Consider the following 20371-nt stretch of genomic DNA (forward strand, 5'->3'; position numbering starts at 1 on the left):
AATTACTTCTTATTGCAATCACGGGGTCAAAGTTTGGTCTACGGGCCGCTTTTGTTTGAACGAGCAGACGACAAAAAGCAGACAAGTTTGAAAGAGCAGACGAAAGTTCGAACGATCAGGCGGCCGTTTGAATTTGAAGACGCACAGAATCCGTGGGTGGTCCGGACAACTTGGGGGTTTTCTCTCGTTCATGTTGGAACAAAGCAAATACATCTGGCGACCACAAATTGTGGCCCGCACACGCAATCGTAGTTCGATAGCGTCTGGTTTGCCCTTTTCACGGCTGCTATCCACATCCTCGGACGAACGGAGGGTTCAAAAACACATGAAAACTGATCTTCAAACCTTTCCAGACTCTCTTGGTAAAGCCCCCATCGCAGCATTTGACGAGAAGGCAGGTTTTTTGTCTCGTTTCTTCCAAAGGAACACAGGAATGCATGTCTGGCACAGCGACTTCTGCCCACCGCCCCAGACCGGAAGTGCGTCCGGCGCGCCACCACCGCGGCGTGACGTAGGAGAGTTGAGTTGGTGTATACGGCGCTCAAGTGGAAGAGAGGAGGAGATGAGGCGGCGTGAGAGGGAGTGATCATCTTTGCGACGAATCTCCGCCCCCTCTGCTGCTTCTCGGTTCGGTGTAGACGGCCTCTCGAATGTGGGTTAGCCGTTCGTTGGAGCAAGTCTGGTAGTTTTTATCCCTCCAAGACAAAATACCATTCAATATATTTCCTCTCCCCTTTCTCGAAGAGTAAGTGCTGGTTCGTAAATCCCCGGTGGATTTCGGAATGTCATAGAGCGGGTAAAGCGGGAAACACATGCGCGTAAAACTCCGATCCGGCGTGCGAACTGCCGGAACGACGTTTGGGGGCGAGAATTTTCGACGCTCTCCTGTGCTACGAATACCCTCGCCCCCTGACGTCGTTCCGGCAGTTCGCACGTCGGATCGGACAGTTTTGACGCGCATGTGTTTTGCGCTTAAGACATCGATTGCTAAGACTAGTGGACGACGCCGGCGTTCGGCGCCTTAACACCTGTCACTGACGTCATTGCTCCCTCTGCACAGAAAGATGACGACCACCTTTCTCGCTGCTTTTGGAGAAGGGGAGAGACAAAGGAAGCTAGCTTTTGCATCTGCCAACTATTTTTCTTTTCAGTGCTCGCTGCTCTAAGTTCACCGCCCCTCTACAGAAGACGCAGACGTCGAGCACCGTATACAGCCAGTTCCCGGCTTTCTTTTAGGCGCCGCGGACTCTGCAGCACGCTTGGTCAGAGGTCTATTTGATTTTCCGCAGTGTCGAAGGCAAGTTTCCAGACTCACCTCGTCGTCTCCCTCGAAGAGGACGCCGTCTTCTGTGAATTCCACGATGTCCTTCTTGACGAGAACGAAGCCGCTGAGGATCTTGTTGGGCAGGGAATCGTTCATGGTTGGGTGCTGCGCGTTGTAGCGGTGCTTAGGTTTGAGGCCGTACGCCTCGTGGTTGAAGGTCCCGTTCAAGAAGTTCTCGGCGTATTCGTTGGTCACGGACTCGGGAAGCAAGTGCCGGATGTAGTTTTTGAGACGCGTGGATAAGAATGCGTCGATCGGCACCCCGTTGGGTCCCACGCGGCGTGCAATCCAGCCGCCTCGCCTCGTGGACAGGTACGTCTGCGCGAAACCAAATATAAGCTTGAGTAGAGGATTCCGCACACCCTTAAATGATTTCAGAAGTTGTAGCGGCCACAGATGTAGAAGAGGAAGATGGCAGCCATTGCTAAGTGAGAAGGAAAGTGCACGGCACCGTGAAATGACCGAGGCTCTTTCGACTAAGTCTAGGTAATCGGTCGACATGATCGAATGGATAAAATTGCTTATGGGCCCAGATGATTTTCTTTAAACCTGTATATGCATTTACAGTAATAAAAATACTGATTGATTGTTTGATTTATTGATTAATTGGTTTATACCCAATTACCCATGGTCATTTTCTGCACGAAAAAAATGCCGCTGGCTGAAAACACGCTCCTATAAGGGTAATGCATCTTTACATATCGTAGTTTTGTCGAGAAGCCTCTTACACCGTAAAGCTATGTTTCTAGGTTTCTAGATCCGGCATTGCACCGCCTATAATTTTAGTTTATTGTCTGATCTTACTTCTATGTCTTGTACGCTTATACTGAAATGATGCTCATAGTTTTAATTCAATATCAACTACCAGAGATCTCCCCTTTCCTGAACCATATTCTGTAATACTCCATGTAAAGTGTACTTCGTTGCCGTTAGTTGTTTTCAACAACCTACGGCTAATCAATCAGAACTAAGAAAATAAATGCGCTTACTTCTCAACAAAAATCTTTTCCGCGGGATATGTCCTGAGAGCCCGTAGACATGAGCTAGTTGCAGGACACAGATACATATCGGAATAATTTTAATGCGTGTGTGTGTGTGTGTGTGTGTGTGTGTGTGTGTGTGTGTGTGTGTGTGTGTGTGTGTGTGTGTGTGTGTGTGTGTGCTAGAGCCGAGATTGCAGTTGTGTGTGTGCGCACGTGTTAGACACACCGATTTCACCGTATGTTTGGCATTCGAGGAATACACAGGGAAACAGAAATTTATATCCATAACGCAATCATGAAATGATACATGAGTTGTGTTTAGTGAAGCTTGACGTACAATGCGAGCTTAAGGCTTTATATAAAAACAAATGTTTAAATGTTCCGGTCATAGCTCTCGTATGAACAGTGAATTTCATTTTTATTTTCGGTACGCTTCGCAACACAGATGATGATGAAGTACATAGTTTTGAAATATTAGTTGTGAAAACTAGCATCTACCACTTCAAGAACAGAGAACAAAAAACAAATTTTCTTGCGTAAGGTATTTTTTTTTATTATTTTGCAAAAAGCAGATCGCAGTGTTTACATTTACCTTAAAAAATGTCCCCCGCGTCATTTTCGCAGTGGCGTTTAATAATAATAATAATAATATTAATAGAATTACTACTACTAATAATAAAAATATTATTAGACAGATTTCATCTCAAATCTCGCATAGGAAAAATAATGGAGCCACACAAATTTCTGAAAAAAACAAATGTTGATAAAAAAAATTTGTTGCTAGAGCAAAACTGCAAATTAGAACTACGGAAACTTTCTTGTTCTTGAGTTACGTGCTTTAAAAGGGCACAAGGTAGGTCTAGCAATTGTTGCAGTTTTCACGATTGACATATTTTGAAGTCTCGCAACGTTTAGATTCTTTTTTCACAAAGCTTATAACTTTTTCACTGTATTAATACTTTCTGTAGAATGGTTATACTTCTCTTGTTTTGATTTTATTTTCTGAAATTATCCTCTTGAAACTTACACCTTTGAAACAATGGCGCAAGTTTGAATCGAAGCAATTTTCTAAGTACAATCAGTTATGACATAAGAACCATATCAAATGTAAGTTTGTATTCAGGCCTATTTAGAAAGAAAAATACATATTTTTTAAGTTTAGTATAGTTTACATACAAAAACAACAATGCAAACTTGAGAAGAAACGCTAAAAGTATAAAGTTCTACGTAATTTTAACAAAAAATATTTTTTCTAATTTTTTATGTGAAAGGTTTTTAATGTGTTCTTAAATATAAAAATAAATTATGTTACATTCATGGTTTCGGCAGAATAAGCAATGCGTTTAAAAAGAAATACATAAATTTGTGCCTCCATTCTACGACGCATGTCCTGTGTCCTTTCCTTTTCTTACTTAAATAATATGTGTTTTTGTAAAATGATCAAAGCTTCTTTTTTTTCGAATTCACGCAGTTTGGTAAGACTTATACATTAATACTGTTTATGTTATAATATGTTATAGGGTTCTTCCGCATGTTCAGTTTGTTTACTTAGTAAACTAGAGAAAATGAAACTGTCTTAAATATTGTTTAAACATTGTCATATGAGATTAAAAAAAACATATATAGGACACTTGAAAAGTTTCGCGTCAGATACTTCGCCACTCGTGGGGAAACATTCCTAAGCGAGGGCCCGTCGAGCACGTCCAAAAACGCAAGTGATTTTTTTTTTTTTTTCAGGCAGCTTATGTCACACGAAACCTCTTTTTAGATAGCTGTCGTGATTGTTTATTCAGCACACAAGGACACAGGGACACTATATATATTAGAAAAGACAACCATATCATGAACCATGCACGTAATGGAGAGGAAGAAGCCATAAAACCTGTCCACGAGTTGTTACGAGAGTTTAAGCTCTGTTGCCGCGCCTGTGAGAGCGACAGCCTTTCCCTCTCGTTTTGCTTCACTGGCAGGCTCTATGCGGTACACATACCTGGTATCTCATCTGAGTTTGCTGGACACTGTTTGCTGAAACCAACAGAGAGAAACTGACTTTTTACCTGGCAGCAATACCAAGCGTGGACAGCCAAGAATTTAGTCTCGAAATACATTAAAAGCATTTGACTACGTTCTAACCCGACTCAGGAGTACGTTTATCGGATCTGCAGGGTGTGTTCAAAAGGAGATGGTTTAACCCTGGCATCGTTCTCAGTCAAGGAAGAGAAAGAAATGGTCGTAGCTTTGCGGGAATCTGGCAATCTGCTGAATAAATAAGTGGAAAGTAACGCATTTTGCAATGAGCTCACAAGGTGCGTTACGAAGTAGTTCACCCATTAATTGTTCTGACATGCTCAGCGGCTTCCTATGAGCTCAGAAAAGTCGCATCTCAAGGCTCGTACCGTCGTATTGCTTTTTAATTTTGCGGAAAGATGCCGTTCTTCCGCAAGCGGTACAATGCTTTCATTGGAAGAACCAAATGGTCGCTATCTTCACCTGCGTAGATATAGCGGAGAGCAGTATCTACCGTTTCGGAGCCCTCAGCGACGACATCGTGCACAATACAGCACATGCACTGTACGCTCTGCGCGCAGTTGAAGAGTGGCTGGAGGAAGTCATTCCAATATTCACAAACTTGTCCACACCTCCGACGGGACGGCTAGTCATTTCAAGAATAGGTCTCATCTGCACGAAATGGCAAAGAGACGAGACGTGACCAAATTGATTTCTTCTCCCGCGGGCACCGCAAACGTGAGTGTTCTGGCGTGGGGAGGAGTTTTAAAGCACACAGACCTCTTGCACAACACCTCAGGTCGTCAAAACTGAAAATTCCTGCAAGTGCTGATGATTTTGCCTGTGTAGTGGCTCCGAAAGAGCCTGGGTTTGTCCTCCTCTAAAATAAAGCAGCACGCCTCGTCCAATACCGTGTCACAAAGAAAAATAAAATGAAATTATTTGCGCCTTCTGAAATATATTCAGTTCCGCAACTTGTGGATGAAGGCTCAAAAGACAGACGGGTCTTTCGGGGTTGTGATAAACGAATTGCGAATTCTCAAAAGTATTGTTAACCTCACATAAACTGAGTTTTTCTTTTATTACCATAAGCGTTTCTGTGAGCTTATAATACTAAAGATTATATGTAATGTTATGAATCCCCCCCTTTATTTGTACAGCTTGTTGTTGCTTTAAGTAAAACGAAAGTAAAAAAGGTTTGAACAAGCCTCGCCACTGTATGCTTATGGTGATAAGCACCCTGTATAAGTGTGCCGACTAAAAAGCCATGTGATCGATTTTTTTTTCAGCATTGGGTGAGTAGAAACACTAGGAAGCGTGTTACCCTGCAGTTATCAGTTTTTGAAAGTTAACGCTCAAAATACAATTAGGCACTTCAGCCATACTCTCACTAGCACGTCTTCGACATCCACCATGACGACACGTACATTGTGCGACCGTAAGGACCAACACATTTGGCACGCCTTGCAAAATTCCAATTCCAAACAAACATACCAAACACTGGGCACATGAATTAGTTTCGCAGTATGTTTTATGTATATTTTTTTCAGGGCTCAAGTCACAGGTGCTAAAATATTAATATTAGAACAGAAAGGGCGTCCGCGCATTTCCTATGTCATATACGGGATGCTCATAGTCTGGATGATCACTGATCATATGTTTTGTTAGGAGTATTAATCATCGCTTTTCCATTGATGATCGCTAAACTTTACTATTGATTCTTAATGTCTTTGGTGCAGCAAGTCATCCGAGAGTGACCTCATAAACCATCGTGCAGACGACAAATGGGCTGGTACAGGCAGACTTCTACGTAACGCGTTACAAGTAATCGATTAGTTATAATTGATTACATTTTACTGTAATTGTGTGACGCTTCAATTACTTCCTTTAAGGAGTAACAATCCTTATAATTGAATTACATTTTTGCTGTAATATACTACAAAATTACCCATTACAAATGTGTCTTCTTTTTTTTGCGGGAGGTGGGGGGGGGGGGGGGGGGGGTAGATGTGGTGGAGTCACTCAGCTCCGGACAACGGTCAATTTTTTTGTCTTTCTCAAAACCACTGAGCACGGGACCTCGAGGATTAGGAGGCCACTTCACTAGGCTTCGTTTCCGGGGTATGTATGTATGTATGTATATGTATATATATATATATATATATATATATATATATATATATATATATATACATACCCCGGAAACGAAGCCTATATATATATATTTTTTTTTTTTTGGTACACCGGAGTTATGAAAAATTACATTATCCAGCCCCTTGTGAGTAATGTATTAACGGAGCGCTCTTTTTATTCTATTTTATCTTATTTCTACGAGAAGGATTGGATGTGTTGGCGACTTGGCGTAACTCACTCAGCTCTAAACAAAAACGGTCAAGACTTTTTTTTCTCATTCGGAACTGTGCGCGAGACTCCAAGGATTATGCTACCGTAATAAACAAGTTGAATTAACGTGAGAAGGAATAGATTACTTTAGAGTAATTTTTCGATTACTTTATGAGGTTGTAATTGTGATTGTAATCGGTTACTTTTACAGTGAAGTGAGTGTAATTGTAATCGGTTACTTGTTTTTAGTAACGTGTACAAATCTGGGCCTAGGACATAGGAAAGACACGGCCACCGATATTGCTCTATTTTTAACATTTCACTACCTCCGAGTTGGGCTTTGAAACAAAAAAGTCGTAAAGCTTCTGGCGAAACTACGGTCGGGTGCTCAATTTCAGGCAGGTACATTTGGAATAGGGCTTTTGCAAGGTGTGCAAAATGTGTAAATCCTTACGGTCACATCTTGTCTGTGCCTTCGCTCGCTGCGACAGAACGTTACAGACTATGACAATCCAACAGCAGGTTCGTAGATGTGGATGTATTACTTTCCCAAACATTAGCAGAACATTTTCTGTCAATAGTCCTTGCAACAAAAAACAAGCCGAAATAGCGTCAGTACTCTACAATGAGCGTTCGTACATATGGTGGGCCAGGGGACAAAAAGCTGCCAAAGCTGTTTTGATAGTCGAGAGCATCATTAAGTAGCAGTTACAGAAATACGCTACAATTTTCATTTAAAACAAAGTTGTTCCTGCACAAAACAAAAATTGTTTTCTGGTCTTACTAACGAGGTAACAAAATCGCAGCTACACAGCGCCTACTCCACGATCTGCTTTTGGCACATTGCAAGCAATTCGGGCATGGTTTTCCCTCCAGTCCTGCCATTCCACTTACCTGGGCTGCGACGTGGCTGACGTCAACGACGGCATCGACGCCTGAATTGCCGATGCCCACGACCGCGACCCTGCGGTCTTTGAACTGGTCTGGCACCTTGATGCTGTGCGTATGCGTGATCCTGCCCTTGAACTTCTCTTGTCCCCTGAACTTGGGCACGTTGGGGAAGACGTGGTGCCCCACGCACACCATGACGGCGTCGAAGGTCTCCTGGAGCTCGGTACCGGAGTTGAGGTCCTTGACTTTGACTTCCCAGCGACCTGTTGCCTCGTAGTCCGTGGCCGGGGTGACCTGGAGGACATCGTGGCGCAGATGGACCCGTTCCGTGATGCCAAAGTGGTCCGCGTAGCTCCTGAAGTACGCGAGCATCTTGGTGTTGTGCATGAAGTTCGGGGCATCCTTGGGTGGAGGGAAGTCACTGTGAGAAAAAATCAGTTGATATTGTCACGAATGACAAGTGATGAGGCAGCGAATAACTGAGTAAATTAAACGTTTAATCAGGCGAACGTGTGCCCAGAAATAAAGAAAGAAACAGAAGAAAGCACAGCGTCGCGGGCGTCGAAGTCGGCGTGTCAGCAGAGTCGAACGCTGGGGCAAAACTGACTCGACAAGGTCGCAGGCGGCCTCTTATCTAGAGTGAGTCACTATCTCGAAGATTCGGCGAAGGAGGCTCGGGCGTCGCGCGCTCGGGGCGAGGATGAACACGCACTTTCTAGAACAACAACCAGAGCAGGAATACATGATGGAAGTTATTTATGTCCTGAGCAAGAATAAACGAGAAACTTTGAGAAGTCCATGACCCTGCGCGGGGCAATATCAACATAAAGGATACGCCAGGCGCTTTGGTTTCGAGTTCCGAAGGCACTTTCTAGACCGAATGACTAAAATGCAACAATATGCGATATTGTTTAGCCGCTGTTTTCGATCTGCAGTGCGGAAGTCGAAATGTGCTTCAGAGCCAGTGACTTCGGGAGTATCGTGGATTTCTCAAAAAGAACGCAGCTAAACCTGCGCACAAGTAAAAAATATTGCTACCAGAAAACAAATGAGGACGACTCAGAAGCCAAATTCACCGATCGAAACCCCAATCTCAGATCCTTTTTTATGTTTCACCTTTACTGGCATCCTTATATCTCGTGTTTATAGGACAGGGGTATCAAACACGCGTCTGCGGCCCGCGACTCGCGGAGACGCGGCCCGCTGCAACCGGCTGCGAACCCCCGCTCCCATGTGCCGAGTGCTAGAAAGCTTTTGTGCCATTAGGATTTCATGTTACCGATCAATTTTTATACAAAACGTAGCTCTGCCTAATAATGTATCCCATAGCTTATACTAATATGTTTTAATTTGCCTTACGTGTTCGCTTTAATTTTTGCTCCCCACTTTCTTTTGTTGTGTTAATCACCAGTACGAAAATATCCCTTCTTCAAATGTCCATCAAGCAACAGTGGCCGTCGCCATTGCTTGGACACAAAGCGCGTGATTGGATCCGAGTCCTCGCCACACGCTGACGTCACACTCGCGTTCAATTCATGCTCAGAGTATCTGAGCAAGCAATGGTGGACAGTCGTTGGCACGGACTTTTGAAAAGGGTCTATTCTGCTGCTAGACAGCAAGCGCGCCACTCTTCGCTCAAAGGCTTACTTCGGCTGCACGAACTCTCACTCGGCAGGAGCAACTGCCAAATATAAAGCCATGGGATTGGGATTCTCGTAATAAGAAAATATCATCATTAAAATAAGGCGCTTTTCATTCTTCCTAGTAAAAAATCTGATATGTGTAAGATATTTTTTTCAACAGACGCACATGATCAAATAAGGTATTATAAAAGCACGCAAGAACCATATAAAAACATATACGAACAATATATGATTATAAAAGAAATTATAAGAAACTGACAAGAAGTTTCTTATAACTTCTTATGCAACCGTTTATTGCTCTTATGTGTTCTTATGTGGTTCTCGTGTGCTCTTGTAAGATATTACATGATCATATACGTTTATGGGACGAAGGGATATCTTAGACATGTAAGATTTCTTCTTTTTCTTTTTGCTAGGGCTGCTGCTACAAGAATCGTCAGCGCGAGGTTACTTCTTTGTGAAATCTCTTAACACCTTACGTTGGTCCTCTGACTTTCGGGGGTGGGACTATCGACACCCCCAGTCAATTGAATTTGAGAACTCTGATATAGGGCCACTAGGCCAATCGGCCAGGAAAACAGGCGCCTATGAGCAGCGATCTCAAATTAGCATACAAGGTGTTTATTTTTGGTAGGTTTTACCTTGAAACCTTTTAAGGCGTAGCACCGTTTTTTTCTTTTTTTTACAAGTAAGACCATTATTCTCTTGGTCAATGGAAGGAGCCGTGGGAGTTGACCGAGGTTTGTGCGTGTAGCGCCATCTCCGATAGGCGCGACAAGCAGATGACGGCAAGCAGACGCCCCGTCGTCTGGTTTCCGTGTTAAAAAGAAAAGGCCGTCACAAGAACAACTCTCAGAAAAAGTGCATGTGCTCTGCTTTTCCAGCAAAGTATCGCAATGATTTCCCCTTTCTGAGTCAGGCATAGAGGGGTGGCGACCTTCGCTTTTGTAGGAAACGCGAGGACGTTCGCCGGCCGAGCCTACTTTTAGTCGATTTTAGACCGAGCCCGACTTCAGGCTGGCCTTGGACAGCACGGTTTTTCACTGTGGACTCGCACCTGAAGGCGCTCATTTCCTTGCTTGTGTTGATGATAGTCGAGCGCATGACGGAGGCCATGCCGTCCACGTCATCGTTGTGGTAAACCCACAAGCCTCCGATGCTGGTCGACCTCTCGTAGATGACCGGGTCGAAGCCCTCGTCGAGCATCTGCCGCGCTGAGACCAGCCCGCTCGAGCCGGCCCCGATGATGCAGATTCGCAGGGCTCTCTGAGGGTCATGTTGTCCCGGCATCCTGTCTCGTCTTGCTCTCCGACTTCTTTTAAGAGGGAGATAGAAGAGATGTTTCACTTCTGAAAGGCAGAACGGAGACGCGTTGAATGATATAGTGGAAATAAGGATCTAGCACTGCACAATAATCTTTGTTGGGCTAATGTGCATACCAGAGAGAGACCGCCTGCTTTGAATAGACCTTTCCAGAAATCACGAAAGACCGCGCGCGAAGCGCACAACTATTCATGAAAATGCCTCGTGTGTTCCTCGTCACCCCGGTGGCATCCACCATGTGACATTGAAGATAGCGACGAAGATATTGTAGCACACTTGATCGCCTGACCTCGCTGGCTCGCTTGCATTCCTCCGTCAGCAGCGAGGTCGCCTCCGTCTCCCTCAACGGCCGGTTCTATACAGGCACTTCCCGAAATTCCTTTTGTCGCCGCGGAGGGCGCTGTACGTTTTAAAACGGTCTATTGGCGTGCGACGTCTCTGTTGTGCCGGTAGTTTAGCCAGCGCGGCACGACTATTGCTGAAATCCCCAGGTCTATAGACCTTTGCAAAAAGAGCGCTCTGGCCGCCGCCATTTTGCGAATCGAGCGACCCCTATCAACCAGAATTTTCTGCCATCCACCTGAGCTTTGGAAACCCGGTCATCGTTACTCCCCACCTGCATTTTGCATTCGGAGTTCGGCGGCATTTCTTGGAAGTTTTTATTTTATTCGCCTCTTTAGGATGCTTACCCTTTGTATGTTATCTTCCGCTGTGAGAACCAGGGAATACCAGGGCTCGTAGCCCGCTCGGCCTTTGCAGGAAACGAACAAAGGCTACGTTTCCATGGATGCGACCATGGCGCATCGAATCGAGATGTGACCAGTCACGCGCCCGCGATCCTCCTTTCCCTTCCTCGTCTACCCAATCATAGGTGGTTAATCTCGATTCGATTCGCTACGATCGGATCCATGTAAACTCAGCCAAAGAGAGCGAACGTCAAGCAGCCCGCGACGCAGGCAGTTCGACGTGCTTGGAGGATTATTTCCGTCGAGATAATCTCCAAAAAGCCTTCCAAGGCTGTGTTCCGGGTCTTCGCAAAAACTAGCTGATATGGTCGGGTCCGGGGGGTGGCGGCGGAATAAGCACTTTCGTTCATTTGCTTTGAAGCTGTGCAAAAAAGGAGCTCTCTTTTACATGTTCCCCAAAAACACGCCGGAGTCTGTCCGATCGTCGTGAAGTGACTATCGTCGACACTGTATATTGGATATGCTGTGTTAATTGAGACCTTTCTCAAATCCTGTTCGGATAACGCGGCACCGTGGGGTGCGTACAATATATTTTTTGTTCGATTGATGAGACTCATTGAATTCTATATTGTGGGGGGGGGGGGGGGATATCCATGCAGTACGGATATCCTGTGTGGTCAAATATTTTGACCCTTATAGATTGACACGGCTGAGTGTACGGTGCCGTAAAACAATGAACATAAAATGAAACAAACATTCCAGTTGCATTTGTTCTGTCGCGCACGGACTCACCAAAACAGCTTTCATTTCTTTGTTTTGGTTCCCAAAAATAAAGCACTCCTTTCTTAAAATTATGTTCGCCACAGAACACAAGATAAAAAAAGAAAACGCGGCAATTCAGCCGCCACCAGCGTCCGGAATTGCGCCTACGCAGGCTGCCACAGCCCACTGACGAGAAACTCCACAGCTCAGCGCAGTCGGGCAACACTGACGTAGACTCTCAAAACCAGGGACACGCGCTGTAAATCGCTTTGTTCGAGACTGCCGCTGGAAAGGTCTATACTGGGCTTGAAGACTTGGGATTGCGCGAAGGCACTCTGGTATAACTTCTCGTTCAGGATGAAACTGCCATGAAATAGAAGTGACAGATGTGGCGGTCTGTGTAGCTGGCTTTCGCTCTGCATGTTACCTAAATTCAGTTATTTAGGACTTATAAATGCATAGGCCTTCCCTTTTATTCTTTTTTTTTTTTTTGCATTACTGCAGGCGGCAGTGGTACCGAACCAAAAGGGTAATACGTCACGTGAGACAATAGCACAAGTTCGGTAGCATTAATATTGGTGCTCTTAACAAACTAATGAAGGCCTGTAGATCCGATATTGGAATGTTACATGTTTCGCAACAGACCAATTCTCTTACTGGGGACGTAATTGACCTTTTTCAGAGTTTGGCCACGATCGTGGCGCGCCCTCGCGGGAATCGCTCGAAACACTTTTGGTGGCTCTGGCACCGTCTCTCCGTCGTCCGCGCCAGGCCTGGCTTGTCTCCCGGTCCATGTGTTTGCGCGTGTTCTCTGGTGGCGTTGTTCCCTCCTTTACCAATTTGAATGTGTCTTTCTGTCGTCGCTTCGCGTGCATATTTTCTTCGAAATGACTGAGAAGGACCTGGAGGATTAACAAAAGTCAATGCCTAGGATACAGAGGACCTTGTTCGTTTTTATATCTTCAGGGGTGGATAGACCGCCGACGCCGCACCGGTTCTTACCATCGACTCGGAGTCACTTCATAGTCACTTCGGTGTCACGTCTTGCAAGCAACTAAAAAACGGGGTCTGCTTTCAAAGCAAAGATCACAGATGTTATGTAAGGAAAGTAATGGTGACCAGCTTGAATACCGACCCAACCATCTACCTTGTGCGGAGCTTGCGAGCTTCATTTATGATTCCCGGCCACTACAACCTGCTGATTTTACTCTCCTTGATCGCTTAAGTTATTCAAGCTTATTGCATCCGTCACTTCTCCGTCCTGTGTACCGCGCGAGGACACAGGACATTGCCGTATTCGGGAATGTGTAAACAAACTCGGACGGTGCGAAATCCAGGCCGTCTTGATATTGCGAAGGATTGCCTGCACCGTCAAAAAGTAAGGAACGGTATTAGAAACAATCCATCTTTGAATTGGGCACGTTCACGAACCTTTGACAAAGTGGGCCCAGCAAACAGATGGGCACGGTTGGTTGCCAAGAAGTTTCATCAAGGTTAGTTGTCTCTGTAAGGCTTAAATTCGTTTCGCTCGCCTTAAATGTTTTGTCAGTTTTTTTTTTGTTTTTTTTTTTTTTTGGCAAGACGCGAATCTGTATAGCGCACACCTGAAGAACGGAAAGCTATATGTTTTTATTTTTTAATGGAGTACCGGGTACGGCATGATAACGTCGCACAACCTCGTTTGCACGTTTACTATATATTAACAAAAAATGGTCAAAGGGCAGGCAAACTGGTGTATGTTTAACATGATGGAAAACTTGATATATGAATACATAAAAGCTTGATGGAACATGGAGGACAGGGACGGAATTGAGTACTTCTTTCAAGAAGTACTCCCCGTCCTTAATGTTTTATCCTTTCATGTATTCGTATCTATTCACCAACACTCTCATTTTTAATTATTAAACCTAAGACTGAGGTAGGAAAAGGAAAACGCAATGAAAAAACGGGCAACGTCTCAAGAGACGTTGCTTGTCCTTTTCTGTGTCCTTTTTGCGTTTACCTATTCCTACTCCAATTTCAGGTATATCACCTGGTTCACATTTCTGTATTTCAGCTAAAAGCAGAATGTATCGCTTTCACATTGATGATCCAGCCACCTGACACGGCTGACTCTCGTCATAGGCTTTTGAAAGCAGGGCAAAAAGGGCGGGGTGTTTGACATCGGGTGCTTTTGTGGACCACCCGCCAAAAGCTACAAGAACTTTATAAAATTTGGGAGTTTAACAATGTTTACTTCTATTTGTGCAACCTTCTGCTGCGCGATGGTGAGGCATGACGTCTATAAAGCCAAGCCGCGAGAATGCCGGAGGATTCAAGAATAACCAGCACTGTCTCAGCGACCGAGCGGGCGAGAGAGCCACCAAAAATGGCGCCTTTCCCTTTTTTCTCCTCTCTCAGAGTCGGCGCATGCGCCCAGCGATCTGTGAAAAAGGTCAATTTGGAACTGGCATCAAAGGAATCAAAATTAATTGCTTTCATAAGATCTGTCCACCCTTAGAACAGACGAGCGCCGTGTGGGACATATAAAAACAAAATAGATGTCGGATTAAGGAGAGGTTTAAAGAAGGGCTGCAGGATTTGTCACATCAAGGTAAAGAAGGACTGGTTTTGTCAATACAATGCTCATTAAACATGAAGGGGGCGTGCAACAATATTGGTTTATAATGTTTCTTATTTTACACGAACTTAGTGGCACAGATGTGATCCAAGGAAACTCGCATGCAAAGCCATCGAACAAGAAACATCTTTTCTCGGTGAACCTTGAATAATAAGGCGTCTTTCCTGCGTCTCTTCGCGAGCCTTGGTGATGTAATTACGGGCATCACATTATTGACTCGGGTAGGGGCATTATTCTCTGTCAAATGCAAATTATAGACGCTTTGCAGCAGCTGCGCATAGGCGCCGCCATAGCCAACCTTCAGTTTTGTTCCCTCTTATTCCGTTCGCTCCACTTCATCATTATCAGAGCAGGACAGGTTATTGTCATCTTAAGTGTTGCAGTGTTCTCCCCAGCATAGGCCCTTGCGGAGGCTCTCCAACGCCCACTTCAGTGGCTCGGCATCTCGGTAAGACAAGAGAAGGTAAGCAATAGCGGGTCAGTCTGGCGCGCGCTGAAAGCCTCTATAGGCTGGACACCATGCACTGCGTGAGCGCTCGACTTGGGTTCGGTCCCAGTCGCTGCAATGACAGGAATAGCCCTACTATATACAGATATTTCGCAAAATTACGTAGACATCAGAGAGAATCCTTGTAACGTAGGTGCACGCGCTGCACGCGCTCGCGTTTCATGTATAAAATATTTGAAGAGAATACCTAAATAATACGCGTGTGGAACGCAAGGGGCTAAGTGTCATTTGATTTAGGTTTTTGCTTTTCAAGAGTTACTGTATGTTCGATTCACCCGAGCTTGGTGCACAAGGTCAACAGGACGGGAACTGGCGCATTCAATTGAACTGAAAGTTGCACAGTTGCAGCGCTTTTGTGCCGCAGCGGCAGCTGCAGCTGTAGCGAGCAACTAAGCGGTGCTTCGTTGCTCGTGGAAATACCTGTCCAAACTTAGTGCTCTCAGCAGTGTGCCCATGGCTGACAGCCTGGCGCTCTTTCTCTACCAAGCTGGCACCAGAGTAAAGACTAAACTTCATAGGGCGATTATACTGCAAAAAAAAAAAATTGACAATTTGTGCACGGCGGCTATTGCTCTGCACGGGGCGTCGGCTACGTCGCGCGCCAAGCGAAGGTGCCGTCGGGCGAAGTTCTTCAGGTATTCGTCACATTATTCGCTCCATGAAGTTCAGCGTTAGTGATGCAGGTGCTAAGAACACCTTCGCATGCCATCGACTCTGTCAATCTTGGCTGGATCGTGGCAAACTCACAAAAAAGTAATGAAATTGTACTTAATTTTTTCAATTATTGAGGCTAGAAATAGTTAAATTTGAGTTGCACATAATTTTGTGTATTCGTAGAAACGGCATAAAAATATACATGCGAAATTGCTTTTGGGCACTCAGACTTTTAATTGATTGCAAGCAGGAACAGTTAGAATTTCCTACGCATTTAATCATGTCGTTATTTCCAATGCCACGTTGTGATTGGGCATCAGTCTTTCATCATAACAGTTTCTTTACGTCTGACCGCTTTAAAGGTTAACTACAGTATACGATCAAACCAAAATAAATGACCGATATTAATTAAAGAAGACTGAATGCAAGCGTTTCCAAAATATTACACTAATCGTAAACCGCGATCTACCCTAAAACCTGTATTATAAATGCTCCACCAGTTTCTCAGCGGGCGATTATCGGGTTGGCTGTCTGTCAAGCAACCTTATGCCTCGACATCATGTCCGTGCTAAATCCGTTCACTTGATCGTACTGCCACTTACTTCGCCGTGCTTTTCTGCTTTGTATTCAGCCGTCCCATCGGACGGTTTCTGCTTGTTACGTTATACTTTACGGCCACTGTTTGTAAGTGCTCCTCAGCCAACGCTCACGAAGATTATCGACACCCTGCTCGCTCAAGCGTGTCGTGGTGCCCAAGTGCAAGGAGCCCGAGGAACTGGCATTGTTGTGCAATGCCCACCACGCCTTGCTGTTCTGTGGGTTCCGCAAACAACCCGCTGCGCAATCCGGACGTGCGTTTTCACGAGTTCCCCCAAAACTCCAAGTTCAGCATGGTGCGGGGCGACGGCGTTCTTCGAAAAGATTTCGCAAGGCCGCGGACTCCGAAGCCTTCATTGGCGGTCAAAGCTGGGTTCGTTCTAGCTCGCTGCGAGCTTACAATAAGCTGTCATAACGCTTAAACAACGTGCGTTGCACACCCCCAAAGTCGTAGTTTTCGGAAGATAAGTGGGAGCTCGTTCTGAGCGCGTGCTGATAAAACCGCGGTTAAAAGACCTCTCGCAATAGCGAAGCGATTCTATAGGTTTAGCGCCAAGCGGAGCATCTTCGGATCGTATTGGCAACAGCTTCGTTTTGATCTTTCAATCTCACTTCACGACCAAATATGTTGCTTGCATTTTCGAATATGCAACTTGTCTTGAATTTATAATACTATTACTTTTGCCTACCAATACATATATAATAATAAATCACGTTTTTCTTTCTTTTTTTTTTCGCGCTCTTGATGTTCTAGAGTTTTTGCACATGTAAACCCAGAACTACGATAGCAGATAGAAGTAGTCTACTGGACCGATCATTCTGTTTTATGCGGAAAGCAAGTCGTCTGCTTTTTGCGCAGGAGTTGCGGTGACGTCAGAATGACGCCGAGCTCTGATTGGGTCTGATTGAAAGGATAACGGGTAGACCTCAAGCCAGCTTGCCTTGAGGTCTACCCACTATCTTTCAATTGGGGCCAATCAGACCACAACCCCGGCAAAAGAAGCAGACGAACCTGCGCCCCGCATTTGTCCTCCCAAGCTTCTTAAACTATTTGTAAGTCTGGAGGATCAGGCTGCATTCTCAAGCGGTACCAAAACCGCCAGAGAGGTATGAAGCGCGGCCGGCCGTACCCCTACTCCTGGCTAAGCCTAGCCAGGTCCTTACGGCCGCTAGAGGTCCGTATTTCAAGGGGGCTTCTCACGAAGATGAATGGGTTGAATGCGAGCGAGTGATGATTTAAATTTTAAGCAGTGCTGAGATTCGCTACTTCGTCAACGGGCCAATCGAAACCGAAACCACGCCGCTCTTCTCTATGGCCAAAGGTCCCATAATGCAACGTGCGCAGTGAGGCGTGCAGGGAGTTTTGGAAGTAGTCTATAGAGTATAGACGTATTGCTAAATCATCTAAGCATCAAGTAGAATGCTGGAAATGTAAGCCTACGCGCCGCACGCACTCGCCTTTCGCCGAAGGAAGGTCACGAAGTACATAACCCAAATACAGCGTTGATTACGCCATGCCATTTGCTTTAGGCTTTTGCTTTAAAGCGGTTTCTCCTCCAGACGCCAGGACGTGGAGCGCGTAGACAACATTCCTAGCATTCTCCTTGATGCTTGGGCAATTTAGCAACATGTACACGTTATTCACCCAGTGAATAGTACCTATTTATTGCGGCGAAGTCGCGTTTCGGCCGGCAATGCATATTAATATTTGATACAGATGCTTCATATCTATGAAGCAAAGCAGTAAAACGGCCATAGCGTCTTACCTAACTGATCGGAACTGCTCTCGCGACTAGGCCAGTTGTACGCTTTGAGGTTGAGCGGTACGAACTTTGCGAAGCACGATGGCGTGCAACTGATCACCAAGGTTGCCATGGTCCCGAGCTGGTAGTTTCGGTTTCGCCATAGACTCCCGGAACAAAACTTTGAGATAAGATATCTATAAAACTAAACGAGGCGCCGAAAAATAAGTTACACCTCGTAATTCAGGGACACTTTCTGCACTGTAAACAGTCGTAACCCTGAAATTGAGGCAAAATTACCGGAGATCTGACCGCGCATATACTACAAGACCCGTGCTTAGTTCACAACGGGAAGTGTTTACAGGGTAACTCCTTTAGCTGTTTTATTTTATTTTGGCGTTAGGACTATTTATAGTAAACTAGCTCTCTAGAATTACAGGTTGTAATTTTGTATCGAGGAGTTTTGTAGATATATTAACTCACCAGAGACCACGACAGGATTTTCAGCGAACGACTGATACCTGCGCTCGTGATGGTCACGCGTTCAGTCCAATCATCTCGAACCGGTTACTTTTGAAATATATGGATTACGGAAGCAAAGAAAATGTGTATATGAACAATAATGAGCGCTGAAACGGGTTCCCGGCTTTGGCAGGGGAAATCAGCGACGACCTTCAAAAACCTGATCCAGGCGTCTGCTGTCGAAACGTCCTATTTTCCTCTCACGGATCCTTGTACGAATGAAAATGCGGCAGAACTACAGAGACAATGAAAAAACAGCACGTAGGAAAAATGACAAAGAATAATCTGCTCTATTAGTATACCACTTTTCGCCACACGTCAGAGTGCAGTCAAAGGCTAGGTTATTCGCAAACACGCAAACACAGGCCAAAAGCGCAAGTCGCGACGAATTCATTCGGCCCGATTGGTTTAGCAGGTCACTGCATACGCACGGAAAGACGGTGAACGCCGTGACCTTGGGCGTTGGGTGCCGATTGATCGGCAGCATCGGTTCGTAAGGTTGGCTGCGCTCCAACTTATGGTGAAACGAAGCATTGCGCACTTTGCAACAGATATTTTTCCTGGTTTCTACGAGATTGCGTCGCGACTTGACAACACCTGCAGGCTGAACTTTGGCAGGGGCAAAAATGACGACTAGTGGTTTTATGTAAAGCACCAAGCAAGGTACCTGAGGAGCAAAGGTCTCCCAAAGATAAGGTATTTCGATTTTAATCTCTTCCCTGTCCTCTTGATTTTCATTTTCACGACAAAATAATACTACAAAAAGAAAGTACGAATTAATATTACTGGCCACGATGATTCGCTATACCAAAGGCTGCATTTATATGTGGCATTCTTAAACGAACCAAACATAATTAAGCGGTACGAAAAAAAATGAACGCATGTAAAAAAAAAAAGAAAATTTGTCGCTTAGATTACGACTTGCTCCCTTAAATACCACTCAAAGTAAAACCTTTTTGTGTGTTTAAAGACAATCACGCTACATGAAGCAGACATTTTTTTAAGAAATCGGAACGGAGTGGCGCTTTGTTTCGCCCAGTGATTTAGCATCTAGAGACAATTTGTTAGAATTAATAAACAAGTCACTCCTCATTAATTTTTCCCCAATAACACACACATTAGCTCTGTGATTCGTCAGGTAATCGTAGAACACGTTTGTTAAAGAGCTTAGGCTATCCTGAGTGTAGGCCTAAACTCAGATTGCCCCTTGTTATTCCGCATGCTTTACACCAACTTCGGCGGGAGTATATTGGGGCTGCAGCAATAAAATATTCATCGCCGCAAGCCAGTTTAAGAAAACGGTTGCATCACACACTGTACGCACTTCTGTCACGTTGGCTCAAGGCACTTTCAAGTTATTTCACTTTGTTTACACTGGTAACATTGCTGAAGAGTTGTATTGGACTGGTGGTTCTGTCTTAATGGATGGGCACACCAATAATTTTGTTTACAGGGATTTCAAATCGAGTTTAAAATTGTTTAAAACGAGCCCTTTCAATTACCCACATAGACGTTGTAAGAACAAACAGTGCAGAAGAAGGTCCGCATTGGACAATGAATATCTCATTTTGTTACGTCGATGGACAAAGATCGGTGCTGGTTAAACTCGCGAGACCAGTTGAAGAAACAGTGTCCGCTACGGTGAAGCAAGCTGCACACTCAATCAAAGTATCTGACAACATATATATTATTAGAAGCTGACGTAAACGGGTCGTTAAATAAAAAAAAAGTAATGTTTTTGTTTTACGTTTTTTGCCTAACCGCCG

General features: G+C 44.8%; 1 protein-coding gene across 2 annotated transcripts in view; it reads right to left on the minus strand.

The window, feature by feature from the left end:
• Window positions 1-20371, minus strand: part of LOC8041194 (flavin-containing monooxygenase 5) — a 107722-nt gene that overhangs the window by 10196 nt on the left and 77155 nt on the right. For both annotated transcript variants that reach the window (XM_029987162.4, XM_029987161.4), the window contains exons 2-4: window positions 10249-10540; window positions 7552-7969; window positions 1316-1642 (exon numbers count right to left, since the gene is read on the minus strand). In XM_029987162.4, the coding sequence (XP_029843022.2) occupies window positions 1316-1642; window positions 7552-7969; window positions 10249-10481 (978 nt within the window). In that variant the 5' untranslated portion in view covers window positions 10482-10540. The remainder of the gene's footprint in view (window positions 1-1315; window positions 1643-7551; window positions 7970-10248; window positions 10541-20371) is intronic.

The sequence above is a fragment of the Ixodes scapularis genome, unplaced genomic scaffold, assembly GCF_016920785.2.
Source record: "Ixodes scapularis isolate PalLabHiFi unplaced genomic scaffold, ASM1692078v2 PGA_scaffold7__128_contigs__length_106722199, whole genome shotgun sequence".
Classification (NCBI taxonomy): Eukaryota; Metazoa; Arthropoda; class Arachnida; order Ixodida; family Ixodidae; genus Ixodes; species Ixodes scapularis.